General features: G+C 45.8%; 1 protein-coding gene across 1 annotated transcript; it reads right to left on the bottom strand.

The window, feature by feature from the left end:
- Positions 1 to 1,226: 1,226 nt before the first annotated feature.
- LOC138360157 (follistatin-related protein 1-like) lies at positions 1,227 to 2,646 on the bottom strand. The gene is made up of 2 exons (XM_069320101.1): positions 2,597 to 2,646; positions 1,227 to 1,722 (listed from the first exon to the last, which is right to left on the bottom strand). Exons 1-2 carry the CDS (start codon positions 2,644 to 2,646, stop codon positions 1,227 to 1,229), a joined length of 546 nt encoding a protein of 181 aa, XP_069176202.1.
- Positions 2,647 to 22,218: the final 19,572 nt, after the last annotated feature.

Here is a 22,218-nt window from a genome sequence, read left to right as displayed (position 1 = left end):
GACTTCCCCATTCTTAATCCTTTTGTACCAAGCTCTGTCTACCTATAAGGATTTTCAGATCCTTTGTTATCCATTTCGGGTCATTTGTATTTGATCCATTCAATTTGTAAGATGGGTATGGATTGGGGGGGGAGAGGGGGAAGGATGAAGAGTACTTTCCTGTGCTTTACTTAAAATATTTGTAAATAAGTTATATTTTGAATCGAAATCCTCCTTCACATCACACATCGCAGGGTTCACGTCTTGCTCCTAGACCGCTCCCCCCTATGCCTAAGACTTTCCAATCTATTTGCCTTAAAAAATTTCGTAGGATATTGAAATTAGCTTTACGAAAATCTGGCAACAAAATTTTCTCCTGCAGATCTATTCCACTCAATGCTAAATCTAACTTCTTTGTGATCACTGTTCCCTAATTCACTCCCGATTTCGATATCATTAATATGTTTCCCTGTTAGTTTACACTAAATCTAAAATATTATGTTGCTGCGTTGGTTCCTTAATGTGTTGCGTAAGAAAGCAATCGTCAATCAATTCAATAAATTCTTCTGCTTCGTTATTCCCCGTTCTGTTAATACAGTTCATTCCACTAAAATTAGTCACCCATGACACAAATACTATTAGATCTAGATGTTCTAGATATTTCATCCCATAGATGCTTTGTTTCCATTGTCTAAATTTGGTGGCCTATATATCTCCTATTATAAGATTATTTGCTTTTTCGTTTAATTCTATCCAAATAGTTTTTGTGTGTGGCTCAGTTTTGATTCCCTCTTTGAGACTACATTTCAAATTGTCCCTAACATATATGGTTACTCCCCCTCCAAATTTTGGTACCTTCAAGAGAGCATCCCAGTGTATGTAACCTTGCGAGTGTCAATAATGTTCACTGTTGCTTCTCTCAACTCCGTGAGGCGCTACCCGACTCGGTTAACATATAAATTTTAAGATAACAATAGAACATTAAAGTTTGAATACGTATTTTTGCTTACAGTTGTTTAGTTTGCACCTGTGTGGTGAGATTAAGAATAATTTACTAAACGCATTTCTTGTTTGACTGAAATGTGCAATTTTTTTCCTAAAATTTATTGCTTAAAAATACAATTCATTACTAACAATTTTCAGGTGTGTCAAACTTTCTGCCCCTTTGCCAAGCTATTCTCTTTACAGCCAGTTGTGGTGCTCCAGCTTACGGTGCTTCCCTAGTTTATTTAGTAGCTCATCAAAAGCTATTCCAGGTATTCATCTTCCTCCTCAATCAAATATTCTTCAATATTTTCCCACAGACAAATCATAATCTTCTTCCACCAAATCAGTGTAATTGTGTCAAAATCTTTGCCACCAAATTCACTGTTCCTGTCCTTTGATGTATCTGGAAACATGTAGACCCAACTACACGTGCACACACGTGCACACGCACACGCGTGCACAGATAGAGAGATAGATAGATTCCCATCAACATACACGTCTTCTCCATCGTCGTATTTCATTCCATCTAACAAGCATAATTTATGAGCAGGCCGAAAGTCTGGGTTCAGCATTCTTGTAAACTCTTCAAAATCTAGCGTCAAGTCATGATTGTTGTCTGCTACATCTACTATAGCATCTATACACAGTGCCCTTGTCAGTACATTTTCCTGCTCAGAATGGGCCAAGAAGAACGAACCAGAGGTGCAATTAAGTAATTCATCGGAGTTGACATAATTGTCCTTGTCTGCATCACATCTTAAGAATTGACCACACATTGACACTCTACACATCATGTCAGAAACGTGCCATGGCTGGTTAGAAAAGGTGTCCTGCCTGTGCTTCCCCACCACAATCAGAAGAGCACACTGGCTACTGTAGCACACGACTGGTTTCTTTTTTCTCTGGCTGCTTTTACCTCTTCTTCTTGCACAGACCTTTGTGAACAACTTTGATGTGCTTCCTGATAAACAGGCGAGGCGATAGAAGGGACAGTGGTTGTCATAAGAGAAGCCATCAGAGCCACACACGGGGGCAAAGCGGTCAGGACATAATTCAATGCACTGGCAGAGGGCAGCACTTTCTTTTTGTCCCCCTTTGCTCCCCTTGCCACTCTGGGGGGGGGGGGGGGGGGGAAGGGTGTTGATCTAGCTATGGAGCCCAGCGACCCAGCCGCCACAAGGCATGGGCCGCATAGGCCCCACAGCAGTAACCCTAAAAAACACATTACAACTAAAATAAAATAAAATTCATGCTGTGGCCTACAATGTACAAAACAAAACAAAAAATATAAATAAATATACATAGAGATACATAAAAAAAGGATATACATTAAAATTTAATTTGAAACAAAATAAGAGGCATGCCACTAAATGAATAAAGTCTCCGACAGGAGACGATCACCTTCAATGTCATGCATGTATGGAAAAAATACACATCACGGGGAGGGCATGCCTGGCTTGAACAAGTCAAGCCCCCAGAGAGGCAAGGACACATGCAAGGCATGCATGTGTCCTTCCAGCCGTAGCTTATCTCACGGGTTCGGTCAAGCCACGCACAATCCCTAAAATCAGCCACTGGGGAAGTGGTACCCCAAGATGACGTCCGGTAACCTTAGCCGGAATCCACTCACCCTAGTCGCTTCTGGGTGTCGGGGCACAAGGGAAGTCCACCCATGCCCATGTCCAGGGGTGATCATTATCATCCCCTTCCCGTGCTCTTGGACCACATACGATAAATCGAGTACGTCCAGGTTAGGGCTTTGACGGAGCAGATCTCCAAATCTCCGTTAGTCAAGCCCAACCTCTTAAGTACACGGGCACTCTCATTGCTGAACCCACCTCTCTAATTCAAGGTAATTGAGGAGGCAGAGGTTGCATTAGAACCGGTGTAATCCCTGACTGAAGGATCTCGGGGGTGCCGAACCAGTCACATTTGCTCTGGTGTGGCCGGGAGATTGGAAAGCCGTCAGCCGAGACCTGGGTGTCTAGAATTACCGCCTCGCTGCTTTTGCAAGCAATGATGTCTGGCTTGGAAAAGGTCCCACCATCGGGTATCCGCACCTCTCTCACCCCCTCATACCCTCGCTGTCTCAGATGACCAGCTACGAACTGGGTGATATCGTCATGATGTACCACCTGTGCTTCATGCGTCCTTGGGCATGCTTGTAAGATGTTCCCAAGGGTTCCTGCATGCATCACACATGCCGCTGGCACCTGGGCGACCCCTAGCGGCTCTTGACGGCGTGGCCAAGCGTTAGCTCTTACTTGGACAGCGTGAGCAAACTCGCCACCGCTCAGTAGGCGGGTGCCGGACGAGATCCATCTCATGCACGAGGACCTCAGTCCAGCATCATCGGCCGTGCGGTAAAGCCGCTCCCGCCATGTCAGAGAGCACTCGGCTCTGTTGGTTACCGGGTCACCCCCAATTAAGGCCGGTGCCAATCCACCGACGCATCTTTTCCTGAATAGCCGGTAGAAGGGCCACTGCCCGAACCGTTGGGTCAGCCGACTCCAACAGACTGCCAAAACGCTTGTTCTTGTGCAGCCGGATTGACGAAACAAATTCGGGCATCCCAAGACCACCGTCCTTTCAGTCGGCGTAGAAGAATGCATTTGGGATGTCGTGCGGAAGACGGAGCCAGCTGCGAATAGCCTGCCTCATCCTCCGGTCGATTCTAGCTAGCCGAGTCTTAAACACCGTACCTAGAATCAGACGATGGTTCATTTTAGGAATAAGGTGGTGCTTCAGCACGTATAACTTCTGCTGGGGTTTGAGGGGGGGCCTGCGTGATGTTAATAATCCCCTCCTCAAACATAGCCATAGGAAAGGCCCCTGCCACCGGTACCAACGAGAATACCTAGGTACTTATACTCGTCACTGATGCCAATAGAATCCATGGCTGCGCCCCTGCCGTGGAATCTCGTTTGCGACGCGAGATACCACTTCTTGGATTTTCCATCAATTTGCTGGCTCAGTGAACGGCACTTTCCTGCGTTGACCCTCAGGCCAATGCCACTCAAGGTGTCACATATAACGTCTATCAACGCCTGAAGGCCGGCCGGCGTCTCCGCTGCCACGACCAAATCATCAGCAAACGCTAGTACGGACACCTTTTCCTCCCCCCGAATCCCCACCTCCAGTTTCTTCGCATTGTGATTGCCTCATCAATCACCAAATTGAAAAGAAATGGGGACAAGGGATCTCCCTGTTTAACTCCTCTAGTCACAGGGATTACCCTCGATTTCTCCTTCTGGCTGGATATGACAGTCGAGGTGCCATCATAGCCTTACATAATATAGTCCCTAAGAGGCTTAGGGACTAACTTGCGCTCCATGGCACGATCTATGGCCGCATGGTCGACACTATCGAATGCCTTCTCCATGTCAAGGAACGCAAGATGCGCCGGATGTTTCAGCACACGTGCCTCAGATAGAAGAGCATCTAGGATCGCCAGGTTTTCAGCGCATCCATCCACAGGGATGAATGCCTTCTACCTCCTGTCGATTCTGATTGCTCGAGAAACTCGGCTGTTCACGATCTTATGGAACAGCCGCACTATTGTTGAAGACATTGTAATGGGGCGATAGTGTGAGGGGGTTTCTGGCCTAGGAATCTTGGGTATCAGCATCGTTTTGCATGACGGAAAGGACGTGGTAGGGAACGGCTAGCTAGCCAGCCACAGATTGAACAGTTTAGTGAGCACCCTGAGCGGTATGGACCTGAGAAGACGCATAGTTACCCGTCAGGACCGGGTGCAGAGACCTTACTTGTCCGTAGAGCGATCTGGACCTCCATAGGTGATAATGGGCTCTAACAATCGCTGAACGGCAGGACCAGAGCCGCGCTCAATAGGCCGGTTGTCCGGCGGCGAGGGCCTGGAAAAAAGGTTCACCCAGAACTCAAAGGGGCGATTAGGCTCCACCTCGGAGGGTGTAACCCTCCAGTCTCCGGAGGGGACATGCGCCGCTGCCGAATGTTGTTGTTAAAGCTTTAGCTACTCAGGACGAAGTGTCCATGTAGCACGGGCTATGGTGAGCCCGTAATTGAGTTTGGTTATACATAATAACCTTTTTCCTGTGATATTTGGGTCTAAGTTTAAAATGGAGGAGAGGACTTCTCCTTTTCCCCTGCTTATTTATCGCTTCTGTTTTAGTGCACTGGTTTTAATCTTGTTTTATTAACATTATCTTGGTGGCGGATGTAGATGCAGAATGCTCACTAATGAGTCCCATTCCTCAACAACTTTTCTAATAATTGTAGTCGCGGTGGAATGTGCATCTAATGCAGCTGCTGTCGTTGGATTAATATCGAGTTTGATGCGCAGGGGTTCAGTAGCTTCACATTCCAGTAAGTAGTGCAATAGCGGCGCCTCTGCTTCAGTTTCACAGATGTGACACTCTTTAACTGTTGGGTTCATTACCACCCAGCAGCACTTGTAACCAAGTCTGAGTCTGTGTATGGCTACTGCAATGTCTCTGGATATCTTTTTGCCAGGCTTGAAAGAGGAGTAACCAGTGGCTTGTTCGTACCATATCGCAGTGGATCTTCCTTCCGCTACTTTGGCTCTGTGGCGACTCTTGATAGTTGAGAATATTTTCTTCTTGATTTGCTCCTTTATCTGTGAGAAACTTGGAGGTATTTGAACCTGTACAACAGGTAGAGCAGTGGCAGTTTTTGCTAGTGAGTCTGCTTTTTCATTACCACCTATGCCAATGTGACTTGGTATCCAATTTAGGGTGATTGACAGCCCTCGATTATGGGCATCTTTTCCTATATGTTGAATTTCTGTGAGGAGTTGTATATTATCTCTGTGCTGACTAGATAACAATGCCTGGAGCGAAGATTTAGTCTGTATGAATGATGACATCATGTAAATTATTCTCAATTGTATAGTTCATTGCCTCCTTCAGGGCATATAATTACTTTCGCTGCCGAAGATCTGTTCTTATTATATAGCAGGACTATGGAGCAGTCCTCATCGGAGTCGTCCAGTGAGGAGGAAACTGCCTAGCCCATCGAGTAGTGGGGGGGGGGGGGGTTAAGTGGTGACAGATCTTTGGCGGTGAGGGACCTTGGCGCCAATGGAACCCTCCACCTCCTCACCCCGGCAGAACCCGGGGGATGCCTGGAGGACCACTATTGTTGGAATTCTTGGCTTCCATAGATTCCCAGAAAGCCAGGTAGTGGGTTGGGGCGAGGATTTCCTCGATGAAGCAATCTCCAACTTGTTGGAGGTAACGGCCATAATGCGATAAGGATCCTCGAGCATCATGCGCTCGAGGTGACTTCTGCCACAAGATCCGGTGATCGCACATCACGGTGTGCTCCTGGGCCGCAGACAGAGACCTCCAGGGATCAGCCGTAGCAACCAAGACCCGGCTCCGACCGCCGAAAAAGGGAGCGCTGGGCACAGTATAATCTGTGCCAAAGCCTATATAATAACAGATCTCGTGTATATCAAGGAATCTGTTCTATATCATAACCAGATCCTTGACTCGCCACACACTCGTCCCGCTCTGCACTCCACGCTATTACACAGATCACAATTTTCCATGGAGATCGAACTTAAAAGTTTGTCCTTCAGACAAGACGCAATATTACTTAAAACGTGGTTGGTGTAAGCCACATCTCGGTTACCACTTCAGAGACCTCATTGTAATGTGCAACCGTATTTTTTGATATATATATTTACATGCAAAAGCATGCTACAAAAAAACAATAAAAACAAGACAAATAAACAGACCTACAGTAAAATTACAAAGTAACAGAACAAGAAGCCCCAAACCCAACACACACATGAATCACACACATAAGAACATATGGATAAAGGTAACTGCAGAAGGCCTATTGGCCCCATACGAGGCAGCTCATATTTATGACCACCCAATCCCACTCAAAGTCCAACCCACGCTTGAAACAATCAAGGGACCCCACCTCCACCATGGTACGTGGTAATTGGTTCCACAAATCAACAACCCTGTTACCAAACCAGTATTTACCCATTCTTTTTAAAATTTAAACTTGTACAATTTATACCCATTTAAGTACATAGTATTTACATGACATAACTTCATTTACAAGGTTATCAGTACATGGCAACAAATACATACAGAAAGAAAATACACAAGGCTGTCCGAACCGGACACCAAATCACCCACACTATGCGTTCATTACATATTTACAATAAAAACAAAAGCCTGGAAGGCCCACGACATACACATGAATAAGAATGACTACACATGTCTGGAAAATCAGCCTAGGAGACCTTGTACAATACGCCTCCCATACCACCCAGTCACCCCCGAGTAAGGCGGCGGCGTAGGGTACTGCATAAAGTCTGGAATACCGCAGTTAAAACCTTGCACACTTGCACCCACACATGCGGCAGGTTCACGGATCCCAGCAGCACTGACGAACTTGCAAGAGGCTGTGGTACAGGGGGTCGAAGCCGCAGAGGGCATTAACTCTGCCGCTGCACATTGGACCACGGGACGTGGGGAAAAGCAAAGCAGCTCGCCCAGTGCACATCCATCTTGAGGACCACCACTAGGTCACGGGCCTCACCAGACAACCACAGGAGTGGGCACCACCTCCCATTCCAAGGTGCCCACAGCAAGGGGCATGGGGCACACAGGACTAAACGCAGAACCCCCAACATCTGCGCCCACATCCTCCACATAGATCTCTGCAACCAACCCCTGCCGAATCTGCCACACCACCACCAGGTACCACCACCTCGCTGTCAGAAGACACACAATTTGTGAACTCGTTAACGGCCGCCCAATCGAAACTCACCGAGAGCAAACTAGGCGAAGAGCCCCTCGAACACTTAGGATCCAGGCATAGATCATCAGAACTCTCCATAGCAACAGAATTAGAGACCCGTGAGAGCAGGGAGTCTGATCCTTGGCACGCTGCAGGACCTCGGCAGTAGCGACCACATGGGAGAGGGGGTGGGGGGGGGGGGAGGTGGCAAGCACAGCAAGAGGCCACAACTCTCCACACTCCACCGACACAGCAGGCAGAAATGGCGGGGCACAACAGACAGAAACCCTAGGGAGCACAGAGCAAAACAGTTGCTGAAAAGGGAAGTAGTGAGGCCGATCCACCGTTCCACATCCATGTCGACAGCATGAACAGCCACCTCAGAACACACATCCAATCAACGGCACAGCATCCAGCACTCGACCAGATGGAGCAGCCACCCCGTCCAATGCACGGAGAGGCACAGCATTCAAAGACTCACAGCCACATCCTCAAGCCTCGTCAACAGCTAGTGAAGGAAAATGTTCCACGTGGAATAAATGTTCTCTCTAGGATGCTCGCAGAGCACCCAGCAGCCAGGTGGTCCAATATCTCTCAACAAAAACACGTCCGGGACTGTTGGGCATAATGCACTACGGATGTAGAACCTCATGAGATTGACAGATGGGATATCCGACCGAAGCCGCATTTTAAGGGTGCGAATGCCATTTTGAACGCCGCGTAAACGACTGTTCGAAATAACATTTATCCGCACAACTTAACCAAACTACCCAAAGTATCTCCACAGTAACACCTCCGAGAATTCAATGGGAGTGCTGTGAACACTCACGTACATCAACACGCCACTCTGGTCAGACAGCATCTTACCTAGCATCACCCTGGCAATTGGAATGTCTGCTTCTCAAATTGACGCAGAAACACCTGGTAAGCCTCTTCAGTAGCCAACTTCATCTCCCGATGGGTAGTTAATAGCTCCACCTCACAAACGACAGCCACATCCAGACCTAGCACATCAGTGTCAGTTCAACATTAGGGTAGTCCATCTTGCCGGAAATCTCCAGTCCAACAAACTGAGCCCTCAACACGGGGGCAATGGGGGGCACCCCCCATCACACAGTGTACGCCTGGCACAAGGTTACAGCAAACCACCACGACAACCAACTGCTAGTTTGGCACACCAGCTACACAGCAGGCAGAAGTGACCAGTCACGTCTGCTCACAGTGGCTGCCATCACCCGACTCCAATGTGCAACTGGTCGTTCACCATAAATCCTGGCAGACAGTTTGACCCAACATGAGTGAAATTACTGTTGCCACGATATTTCTCAACGTTGTGGACTGCTATTCAAATATTAGTTAATTTCACTCTAGTTCAAAGTGACTGCATTTTTGCATGAAGCAACAAAGGGGCCCTTCAAGGTTTGTACAGATTTCACGTTTTTAAAAAGCATTATTCTGAAAAAATATATTGTATGCAGTAATACCTGCCAGGTATGTTAGGGCAGTTATCAAACACTTGATCATTGCAGTTGAAAATCTAACCAAAACTTGCTTAACTTTAGCAGCAATTGCCATTAAGGTTTTGTGTGGAATTACTGTAACATAAACCTTAGACTAAACTGTTACTAGATTTTAATGTTCTTTCAAGGAAATAAGTAGTTTGTTCCATGTTAAAACATATAGCTCAGCATTAAGATTTGCTAAATATATTTCACACTGAATACCTAAATATATTCACAAAAATTCACCTGAATTTACCTAAGGGGTACCATTTCCAGTTAAATTTTGAACTGTTACTATTGATTGCATTGCTGGGTTATAGGTTATCTCGAGTTGATTTCGGGGCTTTAGTGTCCCCGCGGCCCGGTCCTTGACCAGGCCTCCACCCCCAGGAAGCAGCCCGTGACAGCTGACTAACACCCAGGTACCTATTTACTGCTAGGTAACAGAGGCATTCAGGGTGAAAGAAACTTTGCCCATTTGTTTCGGCCTCGTGCGGGAATCGAACCCGCGCCACAGAATTACGAGTCCTGCGCGCTATCCACCAGGCTACGAGGCCCCCCAAGGGTGAGTAGGATATTTTATGGGTTTATTACCCAGTGGGTGAAAAAACTGTTGTCGATCTTATTTTGGCTAATTAAACTTTAAAGTGTTGATCCTTGTGCGAGTTGCAACTCAGACGTGTTTGTGATCTTTGCAATGAAACACTGTCTACCCTGGTATGAGTCGACTTGGCTCTGGGATGATGGTAATTTAGTTAAGATTTCGCAGAAAATCTTCCAAAGCCGTTCCTTCCCCTAAGGTGGTGTGCATGCTTGAATACAGTAGTCCAGAGGGGGTGTAATATATTTGTACAACAGAGTAATTGTTTCATTTAAGTACTTGTATTATTAGGCTTGGACGGCTTTCTCCACGGCACATGTATTTGGTTAGAAAAACTATGAAAAGTGGTTCACATCTCCTAGATGCTTTTAATTATCTGGTGGCAGGTAGTGTTCTTATGGTGGTAGTTGATTATGTCCTTCAAAATAGGGGATGGGATAAGTTTTTCTCAAACTTGCTCAAACGCTTTTACTTTTATTTTTCTTCATAATCTACCAGGCAAATGCTCCAACTTTGTCTAAATGAACAATAACGTAACATGAAAAACTAGAAATTAAAAAATAAGTCAATTTTAAGATTTTAAAAGCAACTTAAAATATAGAGAATATCACCAATTATTCATTTGGTGGAATTAGGCTCTCAGAACAGCGTGTGATCTTCATTTTCATAGATTTAGAATATAGGTTTTCAGTATAAGTTACTGTAAAAAAATAATCGTAAATATGGGCTTCGAAATGTGTGCCAAATTTAGACAAAAAATATACATTAACCCCGCATGTGTGGGGTATATTAAAAAGTGCAGTCTATGGGATCGTAGAACAGAATGTTGTCCACATTATATGTAAAAATGGCGAGAATCAGTCAGAAACTGGATTTTTGAAGCAGACTCAAAGTTGAACTTCTAGATTTAGATAATTGACATTAAAGTTATCGACTATGGATATGGTAGTTCAAATTTATTTATTTACTTGCATGGTTTATTAAATATTGGTGGGCATTCATAGACTAAATTGTGAAGGTTGTAAGTCAATGATATGAAATGAAGTAAGGAAAAAATGCAGAAACATTAACATATGTACGTAATATACATACATACATAAAAATAGTGTATAATATATATTTACAACATTTCAGGGTACAAATTGGTCGCCATTAGCGTTATTAGCATCTGTTTTGCATATTTACTTTTGTTCTGATACTTTTTCAACATGCATTGCAGTCGTGGTTGTTAGGGGGGCAAAGTAAAATTATATTTCAATAACTTTATTGCATATACATGAGAAGGCGGTCATCTGGTCCCCATCGTGGTGGGGAGGGAGCAGAGGTAGGAGGAGGAGGGGAAACTGTTGGTGAGCGATGATCTCGCTGAGCTGAGAGTGCCTCACTTCACACCACCTTCCCTCAACATATATAGCACATTCCTCCTCTTATGACGCACAGGACCGTGTGTATGAGAACGGTGCAACTGTGTACTACGCCATGACACAGTAGTGCTTCGACACGAGTGGGTTCCACCTCTTCTCTCTGGAAGCCGAGACGCTACTGACTGAAGGATGCGCGCGGGTGCCAAATATGAGAAAAAATATTTATATACATTTCTCCAATTTTTCTGCAGTAAATCCTACTTTTCGTCAACACTCATGCGTGACAGCTCGCCCATGCCAGCGAAGATAGTATGTTGTGCAGAAGGTGGTGGTGGGAAGGGTGGGGGGGGGAATAACCTGTAAAATAAGAATGAAACGTTCACGACTCTGATGCGACATCCCACATGATTTAACTGGAGTATTTCTAAAATAATCGATTTTTAGTCAATATTTTTCGGTTCCTGACCCTTAATTGTTTACCCATAGTATTCTCTTAAATTCAGGACACGTTGCTTTTTGTTAACCTAGCTGTTTAATAGTCAAGCATTCTATATTTTTTCTTGCATGTTTTCGCATGTCATCAGTCGTTCACATGGCACATTAACCAGAAATATATTTGTGGCCGTAACTGTAACGGGAAGGTGTTCAAAAAGTTAAGCAGTTTAGTTAGGCGGGATATAGTTGATGCCAATTCACTATTGGTAATGTAAAGTATGACTACGACCATGCGCAACACTTGAGTAGGTGATCCAATTAGGCCCCCTGCTCAGGTGTGGCATGTGTCCGTAGTCACAAGTGGTTCCGAGGAGTCCCTAGGGAGCGCATGCGTCAGCAAGCGGGTTGTTTGTGGGTTGCGGTGGGTGGGTGGAGGCGAGGGGTCGTCGGCAAGTAGGTGTTGGTGGGTAAAAGTGTAAGTATAGGAGCAGTTGTGTTAGATGAACAAGTAATGTGCAGGTGTGTTATATGAAAATATGTATAGATAGCGTAGAGTTAAGCTGCCAGATACGTTTATATCCCAGGCGAATTCTGGCCACTATAACATCACATTGCGGGTTCTTGTTCTATTAGTCCCATATTTGAATGTCTCCTCACGATATCTATCATAATAATTAATGCTACAACTTTCAGGTCTTTGTGAATTTGTTAGGTCAGTGAGATCTTCATTAGATAATTGTTTAAGTATTCTCTTTGTCACTGCTAATGAAACACCCATATCAATTTCTACCACTGGTTTTCTACAGGCTGTCTTTGCAAGCATATCAACAGTGTCATGCCTTGAGATGCCAACATGTGATGGTATCCATAGGAATTTAATTTCAAATCTGTTTTCTTTAGCAGCTAAAACATTCATTCGAATATCACTGACTATTTTATGGGTGTCACTACTATGTGCGTTCAATGCCAGGAGTGCACTCTGCGAGTCACAGTATAAAGTCCACTGCCTTTCTTTTAAAAATTCACATGGCAAAGTATATGCCTGCAAGTTCGGTTTGAGTTGTACTTGCTCAGTCATTGACGCGCTTCATTGCTGTATGTACGAGAGAAGATTGTTCAAATGTATTGCATGCACATCCGGTACATCGTCCACCTTCTACAGAGCCGTTGGTATAGTGCTGATACACATCGTTACCCATACTCTGAGTACTTTCAGTGATGCTTTTCAGTGTTAACTGCTTTAATAATGTAGAGTGCACACTATCTTTCTTGGGCGCATTTACAAAATCAACTGATAGATCCCAGTTATCCCATGGAGTAATTGGTTGATTAATCATTGAGTTGGGTACATATTTAATATTTTGATGGAGTTGGCTACCTTGTAGAACCAAAATACATAATCAGATTTCGTTCTTCTATAGAACTCATGTGAGTGCAGCATATTAGAAAGTTTAGCTTAAACTTCATGTGTTGTCTAGATCTACTCAATGCCTTCATGCCGAAAACTGTGCTAATAGACAAAATTCTCACTTATGGTAGGTAATTTTAACTCCTCTCATATTACCTATTCTCGTGGACTTTGGAGCCCCAAGGATGAGACGCATAGCTTCATTTTGCAAGGTTTCAAGAGATTTCAGCTCTTTGTCAGTATACAGTGTGAGATGTAGAGCATTGTAGTCAATCACAGAGCGTATAAATGATACATAAAACATTCTAGCAAGTCTCACCTTGATTCCATGATTGACACCAACAAGGACCCGCAAGGGCTTTAATCTTTCCCACAGTCTCCTCTTGAGAGAAGAAAGGTACCCAGGGTCGTTAATGGGGACACCAAGGTATCTGTAAGACTCTCAGTTCTCAAGTGCTCGCCCATCTATATGATGATTGGGTGGTGGAATACCACATGTAATGAGGGCACGAGTTTTCTGTACAGAGATAAGGAGGCCACATTCCTCAGCTCTAGTAGCAAAAGCATCGAGCAAAACTTGCATTCTAGGCTCGGAGGCATATGTTTACAGGCTATCAGCATAACAAATGACAGTGTCTTCATTATTAGTTGGAAAATCTTTAATAAGTTTATGCATCAGAACGTTGAACAACAAGGGGCTGAGGACCCCTCCTTGTGGAGTTCCCAGTTCAAAGTGTTTGCTCTCTGTGCTTTTAACACCATTAAACAAAACATATGCTGTTCGATTAGACAAATAGCCCTCTATCCATTTCAGTTTTTTTCCTTGTATTCCCAGCTCGGCAAGCTGTTCCAGTATGATTTCTCTGTTTGCTGTATCAAAAGCTGCTGCTAGGTCAATGAAGACTGTTTGAGGGGAAGTTTCAATATGTGCAAAGTATTGAGCAAAACAGTGTTGTGTACTGAGCCCAGGCATAAATTCAAACAGTTGGGGTGACAGGTGCTCCTGTATACGATACACGAGTCTGTTAAGAACAATACGTTCAAGCACTTTACAGACACACGATGTTAGAGATATTGGTCTATAATTATCTGAGTGTTGTTTGGGGATGGGAACAATGACACTTTGTCCAAGCATCAGGTAATATTCCTTCACGTAAACTCATTCTGTACAACACTATTTTTTTTATTTTTATTTTTTTTATTTTTACATGCAAACCATGCAAATTAAATACAATAAAAACAATACAGAATACATACCAAAGGAAAACAATAGACCACCGGCCAGAAGGGCCGACAGCATAGCACAACAAAACACATACACGAGAAAAACATAGAAAAATACAGCATACATCAAAGCACAAAACATAATTCAATGGCAAAGTAGCAATCACAGCAACATCACAAAACAAAACCTCCAGAAAAACAACATACATCAAGAGGCATAACAGGAAACAGAACAGGACAAACACAATACATTCCAAACAAAACATAAAGAACAAACACGTACAACAGGTAAAGCAATATAAAACCACCAGGTCAAACGCACAGCACAAACAATACAGGAATAAAAAAACACACATCAAGCCATCCGCCCCGTAAACAAAGGGCGAGGCCAAAATAAACAATAATAATAAACAAGCATAACACGCACACCTGAAAACAAAACAGGCACAAACACAACAACATACATGCACTGGCCTGAAGGACCGAGAATATAACAACAAAGTACAGCAAGAAACATAACAAGACACTTCAGCACACAACAAAGCAATACAAATTTATACAAAGACACTAAACACCGGCCTGAAGGGCCGACAACAAAAACAAACATAATAAAACACAAGAAAAAGAAACAATACCGGAAATATAAGAAATACAACAAAACAACAGTCATGAGAACAAACATAACACCGTCCTGAAGGGCGCACAATAGGTACAACACATTTCAAACAAACCACAGGTCCAAGCACACACCAAACACACAGCAAGCACACACTGCTAAAATTTCTCATACCTATCCGGCCACTCCACCACCGGGAATCGAATACAATACGCCTCCCAAAGTAACATGACGTCCTCCGTAACAGGATCATTACAAACCGTACGAGGATCAGGCATTAACTCCGGCACACCCACAATAAAACACTGAGCCCGTCGAACCCAGATGGAAGAAGGGCACCACGGAACAGGACACACGCGGTCAACAATGTCAAACCGCAAAGGATGCTCATCATCATGCGCCACTCCGGAGGCCAAGACGATAGGGAGAGGCTCCTTCCCACGAGGCCGGGCAATGGGCAGCGCACTGGGAGCCTCCTCGACTGCCTCACAGGGCCCCGCGTCAACCACCGAATGCTGCACCTGCTTGGACCCCCCACGCTTGGCATCCTTCTTCAGCACCAGCTTGAGGCCTCGGCTCCCACCAGAACCCACACCACCCACGTCTGTAGGAGCAACCACCTCCCACTGCGTAGAACCTTCTGTAGGAGAAAGAACAGGAGGTAAATCAGACGCATAACCATCGTCAACAGCAGACACATGTACATCAGCCACCACCAGCGACGTAGAGTGCGTAGCACCCGGAATCGCCACATCATCTCCCGAAGCTCCACCTGCATCGTAGTCCTCCACATCAGCCCAAGCAGTAGAAGAACGCCTGGAACGCTTGGACACTGGCTGCACATCCTCACAGCCGGAGGCGGACCCAGAACCACGGGCCTCACGAACCGGGCGAACCAACGCCCGTCGCAGTACGGCAGCAGCCTCAACCACATGGGGAACCGGGCCGAACACAACAGGATGCTCTGCAACCCCCCCCCCCCCCAACACCCAGCACAGCCGTAACACCTGGCGAGGGTGCAGGACCAGGCGCAGCAGCAGGAGTCGAGGAAGACGCAGATGACCCGCAGAGACCATCCGGAAGACCCTTGGGAGCAACTGGCACAGCGAAGTGACCAGCGAGAGGAGCCACCGGAACACTCGGCGGAGGGACAACATCCACCGGGGGCATGTCGGGTGACGCAGGGGGGGCCGCATCAGCAGCGAAAGGGACCTGCCCCTCTTCATCTCCGAAATCCACGCCCTGAGGGAGCGGCGGGAAATCCTCTTCCCGAAACAAGTTAACAGATGCAGCAGGGGCCTCAGAGCACCCGGCAGCCTGATGCCCTAACTGGCCACACCGGAAACAAGTACGGGGCTGCCGGGCATAATACACCTGAACGTAGTAACCCAGCAGCCGGACAGAAGATGGGATATCCGACCGCAGGCGCATACCTAAGGTACGGACGTTTGTCTGCTTCCCAACATACTTCCCCGAGGAAAGCGTGTTCACCCGCACACTGATGACAGCACAATCCTCCCGAAGAAGCGCCGGAGAAGGTCTTCAGGGAACTCCAGGGGCGCACCGTGCACACTGACATAAGTCACGGCACCACTTCGGTCCGAGATCGTAACGGAGCCAGCGCCATCCGGCAACTGCAACGAATGCCCTTCGTACCGCCGGAGGAAGTCCCGATACACCACCTCCCGCACGAACTTGACAATCACCCGGTGGGCCGTAACAAGCTCAACTCCATATACAGCCTCCACCGGGACACGAAGCATGTCGCACATCACCAACTCAATGGCCGGATAACCAGCCTTGCACGAGAACTCTAGTCCGACGGAATTCACCCGCAAAACAGGAGGAAGTGAAAGGCCCCGCCATGTCAAAACCGCCACGTCTCACGCCCTGTACAACACTAATAGTGGATTAACTGGTACGTGTGAGACTAATTTCAGTAGACTGTAAGTAATACCTTCCTCTCCAGGAGCAGTTGATTTTCCCATCTGTAGTGCATGATTTAATTCCCATTCAGTTACATCATTAAGGTCCGACACGTCGATAGCTGTACAGGCAAGATTGATGGTTCGTTGTCTGTTGGGGCGTGTATCATCAAGTTTGTGCTGTATGTTAATTGGGAGTGAGTCGTAGCTCGATGTTAGTGCCCATTGATCAAGGAGGATGTTTGCTTGTTCTAGTGGGCTGTGGTGCAGCGGTTTGGTTGGGCTGCTTCTAGAGATTTTTCGTATCTTTTCCCAAACTTCAACAAGTGTTGTTTGCTCATTTATACTTTGTAGGAACTCTTCCCAATGTTTATTACGTATAACGTTGCTCATGTGTCTCACCTATTTGCCACTAGAAATGCATGCAAGTCACCTTGTGCTTTGGTTCGTTTGTACGTATCTCCAAGTTGCTTTACTCGTTCATGTTCTTTAACAAATACGGGGTCAAGGACCCACTTGGGTGGTGGTAGGTGTTGCCCACTTCTGCTAGGCTTACGACCTGTTCCCCAACACACCCATGTGTCGTAGTGGAGTGCTGGCTGCGCCACCAGAGGGTGCAGACGTCGAGCTCTGGCTGTCAGTGGTCGTCTACCGTTGCTGAATGGGGGTGTGGAGATCCCGCTGGAGATCTCTGGAGAAGGGTTGTACATTTGTTATTGTGTAATCTTGATACCATTTTGATATATAATTAATAAAGTGGTCATGCAAGCTATATGGAATATTCATTTTCCATCTCTGGTGTCTATTAGGTACATCACACTGTACCTCATAGGAAGCAGAAACTGCATAGTGATCACCAAGTGATTTACCAACGAACATTCCATCCTATTTTGCACACAGTTTCTACCCATTACATAATCGTCTGCCTCCCAATAAATGAGTTTGGGTATCCGTAGTATACACGGTTAATCTGTTGTCATAAACATATTTGATAAATTTGCATCCATTATCGTTGTTAGTAATGTCTCCCAGCGTAATATGTCTAGCATTAAAATCTCCCATGTATTTTGTCCCATGATTGTCTAGATCTGGGAGCAATGTTACACAGAGTTTCTGGCTTCTGGCATATACGTTGAGGAATGAAAAGTGGCCTGCTGTAGTTTGTACATGAAAGTGATGGTACTGTGTGTACATTGTGTGACGTGCTCACAAGAATGTGCGGTAAATCACTTCTGATGTATGTTAATAGGCCTGTGGCGTTACTGTTGTTATACGATGCATACCCTCTGATCTTTGGTGGGGTTTTGTTTATCATATTGGACGTGTAGGGCTCCTGTAAAGCAATTATATCTGTTGTTACTGGTAACATGTGCAATAAGGTCATTCAGTCTTTTGTTGATGCTACGAATGTTCCAACTGAGAAACCTAATGGTTCTTGTGTCAACAGCAGCCATCGTCTTGGTGTTGTTCCTCCCTGGGACTGGTGGTCCTATTGTTGTCCTCGTCCCACTTACACAATGTGTCAATAAGTGACTACGACGTAAAGAGCCACACCAACCTGGCGTTTGGTGTTGTCAGGAACATCTGGTGACATAATCAGTTTCTTGATCACTGAGCAACTCGGGATGGTCCACGAGTGAATGTTCTCTAAGTCGTATAGCATAATTACTGTCACTCAGAATATTATATTTTTAATTCTTGTACTTGGCTTTAGCGCGTTCGTTAAGGTTGTTACAAAAATAGATGTGGGGCTTCTATGGGGTACTGGTACTATTAAGAGGTAAGGGTAGTTTGAAGACAAGAGTATCAAATATGGGAGAGCTAAAAGGCCCGGCCCCCAAAATAAACTATCCACAGTAGTAATAACTTGCTACAAGACCATATATGTTAGTCTAAGGGTTGATCAATGCGCTCCCACACTGGAAGAAGAGATACTCTGTAATTCATGTACTTATTTATTAACCCCTTAACAACCCCCCATATACACTCACAGCAATAACAATAATAATAACTTTACCACACTATCTTACGTTAAAAGCCTTGGTCCACATAGGCAGGATACAAGGTTACACTAATAACAAGCTAGGGTAAAGTACTACTGGATAAGCGCTGAAGCTGGATGCAGCTTAGGGTAGTGAGACCATGTGGTACCCTAATACAAAACACAACACTTAGGGGTAAACAAAACACTGGCAAATACTAACCCCAGGTCTCACCAATATTTACTACCAGAGTAGGTTCACTTAATAATGCCCCGTACTTAACTTAAGGATACAGGAACTTCAGGTAAGGGAAATAAGTAAGAGGAGAAGGGAGAAGAGTAGGGGTGCAGCCACAGAGTAGGTCTTATCCACACGAACACCAGCCACAGCAGAGAGAGAGCTCCTAGCGACCAGCTAGCCTCCCTCATGTCGTGGTGCCGGAAGGAGCCTAATTGATCGTGCAGCTAAGCACATTAAAGATTTCCCCTATGCAACGTATTGTTACTTTATGAATGATTAGAAAGTATTAGTAAGCAAAGTTGGTGCCTATGTTATTCAATAATCAACCCCCAGCTCAGTCTTTAAATGCTCTTTGAGAAACAATAATAGTCTTACGTCTGGCAGGGAAGATACAAACAATTGCCATTCGAGATGCACAACTGTACTACCAGAAAGTTTAATAGCTCAATTTTGACCTCTGGTTTCCACTGGAGAACCCAGGGTCGTAACAAAGGTCATGAATCATTTTAAAATATGCTCATGCAGATCGACTTCCTCTTCCAGTTAATGTTTCTGTCACTAACACTGCTGTCATCCCTGAGTTGACTGACGACGTCGCTGCCACCGCCACCGTTGTCGCTCTCATCTCTGCTGCCGCCGCCGTCACCCACCACCACCACCACCACCACCGCAGGAACCTTTACCAGCGCGGGCCACGGCTGTGACACAGCAGTGAGGAGGCTGCTGTATCTCTTGTGGAGGAGCCCTACGTAGCGTCTGTATAATTTCAGCCAGTTCTGCTACCCGTGCTTGCAAGGTTGCCAACTGTCCATTAACTGTTGTCTCAGGCTGTTGTGTGTTGTCAGGGGCGTTGCTGGTACTGTCACCACTATGGGATGGGTCAACAGTACTAGAGCCGGCATCAGTAGGCACTTGTTGTGTCTCGGGCACTTGCCTCCTTGTGCCAAGGGAGGCTGGTCGTTTGGTACAGTCTGAGTGCTAGATGGTGACTCCTTCCGTACCACATCTGAAACACTTCAGCGGCGGTTTAGACGGAGCCACAGATTCAGGTTGTTGTCCTGCTGCTGTTGCAGTGTTCTGTTGTTCCTGCTCCTACTTTCTTTGGTCTCTGGTCTTCTCATACTGACAGTCCTTCAGTGCATGAAGACCGGAACAGAGCACACTTGGGTGTGGGGCACCAGCAGTACTTAGCTATGTGGCCACTGCCACAGCACTCGTAACACTCCACAGGGTTCGGCTCCCACACCCTGAACGTGCTGGGGCGCGCATACAACCCACCAAACCAATACTGGTCAGGTGGCGGGTCAGGCTTTTTCCAGACTATGACTATTTGATCAGTAGGCTTACCATTCTTAGTCAATCTTCGTGCTCTGTGTACCCCGTCTAATTCATAGACCCACTCTAGTGGATACCCGTGACTGTACTGTAGACAAGGTATTCATCCATCTTCTTGTTCCGTGTTGGAATATCTAGAGGGGAGAGCTTTACATCACCTATTTTCCCTTGTAGAAGAGCCTCCACAACCTGCTGCTTCTCTTAAAACATACACATATGGGGAGTTGACATGTGGACGTACCACACCTGAGGAGCCAGGTAGGTACACCACGCTCAGTTTCTTACTCCACACAATCCTGTCAGCCACACTCGTGCCTTTAGGGAAGGTCAGACGTGTGTACTCGCTCCTTGGTGCTACGGGACGCCTTCCACCCTGTTGTTCACCAGGCTTCTGCTTCCCTCGTTTCCTTCTCAGCCTCTTATTTACCACCTCAACAAACCCATCACTGGGTGGTGGGGTGACAATGTCACTGGTCACGGTAGGGGAGAGCCCTGAGGGTCCAGCAGCTACCTCTTCCATACCTGCTTCTTCAGGTGGCATTAATTGTTGCTCTAACCTCCTCCGATACCTGGTTTTCATTGATAATCATATGGTGATGATTAACACAAATGGAAGAGCAGGCAGCAAGCCTTACCAGTCATCAGCACCAGCAGTCATAAACCTGCTCTGAGGGGTAGATCCCCCTCAGTGGGTTTGAGAGTGCTCAGACGACTTGGATAAACACTTGGATATTCCACTTGGTTGGTTGGGACTCGCAGAGGGTAGCCCTCAGTGACTTGTTCTCCTATGTGTGGACAGAATGTCCCCTAAGACAGCCTAACCCTGCTACAAGGGTGAACAGATGCCCAAGTCAAGTGGCCCCCCACAGATTTTACAGGTAACCGCATGGGCCACTGGACTGTTCCACTTGACCTGTTGAAATGGCGAAATGAGAAAATAAGAGAAAGTAGGGAAGATAAGTCTTAAACTAAGAGTGAACAGGTGCTCTGTACGAAGCTGGCATCTTTGTAATGTTGGCGGTATGGAGGGACATCCCCCCCCCCCCCTTCCATGGAGGGATGAACCCCAGGAGATCGGGGCATGTGAAGCAGGTTAAGGTGGGGGGTGGGGGGGTGAGGTACGCAGAAGCTTTAATAGCGAGGGTCACATTCTCGTGTTTTTTTATTTATTTAAAAGTGTGTTTTATGTAGGAAGTTCCAGATGGTGTATATATATTTTAGCAAAAACGTATAAATTTCTCGCCCAATTCTGTTTGTGGTGTTGATCTCCGAAGTCTTCAGCCGGTGTAAGAGGGTGATTAGTTTCATGTCAGGCAGGACTGTTCGCGGTAGGTCGTCTCGCCAGTAAATGCGGTAAGTCAATGACCGTAATAGTTTTTTGTAAACAGGGGGTGGTCCTCCTCCCCTCCTCGACCTTGCTTCCAGAGAGCTAAGGAGCGGCGGCGGCGACAAATAGGCCTGAGGAGTGGCACCACAAGGCAGTTTACCTCTTTGAAGGGAGAGGCCCGACTGTGGTGAATGTCAACATCTGCCTCTACTATACCCAGTCCTGCCTGCCCCTCCCCCTCCTCCAACCACTTCAAGCCCTCAGAGGTGTAGGGAGCATATACCAGCACCGCGTGTGTCTATATTCATATCAAATAATAACTATAGCCTGAGGTATAGATCTTTTAACTATGCTTTTGACTGAGTAACGTGCCTCATTGTATACCAGTTTTCAATTTTCTTTTATCGAAACAAATGCCAGCATGTAACTAGCATTTTTTTTTATTTATTTATTTACGCACTAATCAATAAACTGTGTAAAAGCTGCCACCCACCTAACTCTTACAAAGAGTTGGGTCACACAAGGGCG

The sequence above is a fragment of the Procambarus clarkii genome, unplaced genomic scaffold (assembly GCF_040958095.1).
Source record: "Procambarus clarkii isolate CNS0578487 unplaced genomic scaffold, FALCON_Pclarkii_2.0 HiC_scaffold_98, whole genome shotgun sequence".
Lineage (NCBI taxonomy): Eukaryota > Metazoa > Arthropoda > Malacostraca > Decapoda > Cambaridae > Procambarus > Procambarus clarkii.
This window is presented reverse-complemented; position numbering and strand designations above follow the sequence as displayed.

What these genes read in the sequence shown, in the direction of transcription:
- LOC138360157 (XM_069320101.1), bottom strand. Translation starts at nt 2,646, where the DNA reads ATGGGCATGGGTGGACTTCCCTTGTGCCCCGACACCCAGAAGCGACTA. An exon ending in GACACCCAGAAGCGACTAGG is followed by an intron (nt 1,723 to 2,596) that starts GTGAGTGGATTC and finishes TCAATTCTTAAG; the next exon opens with ATGTGATGCAGACAAGGACA.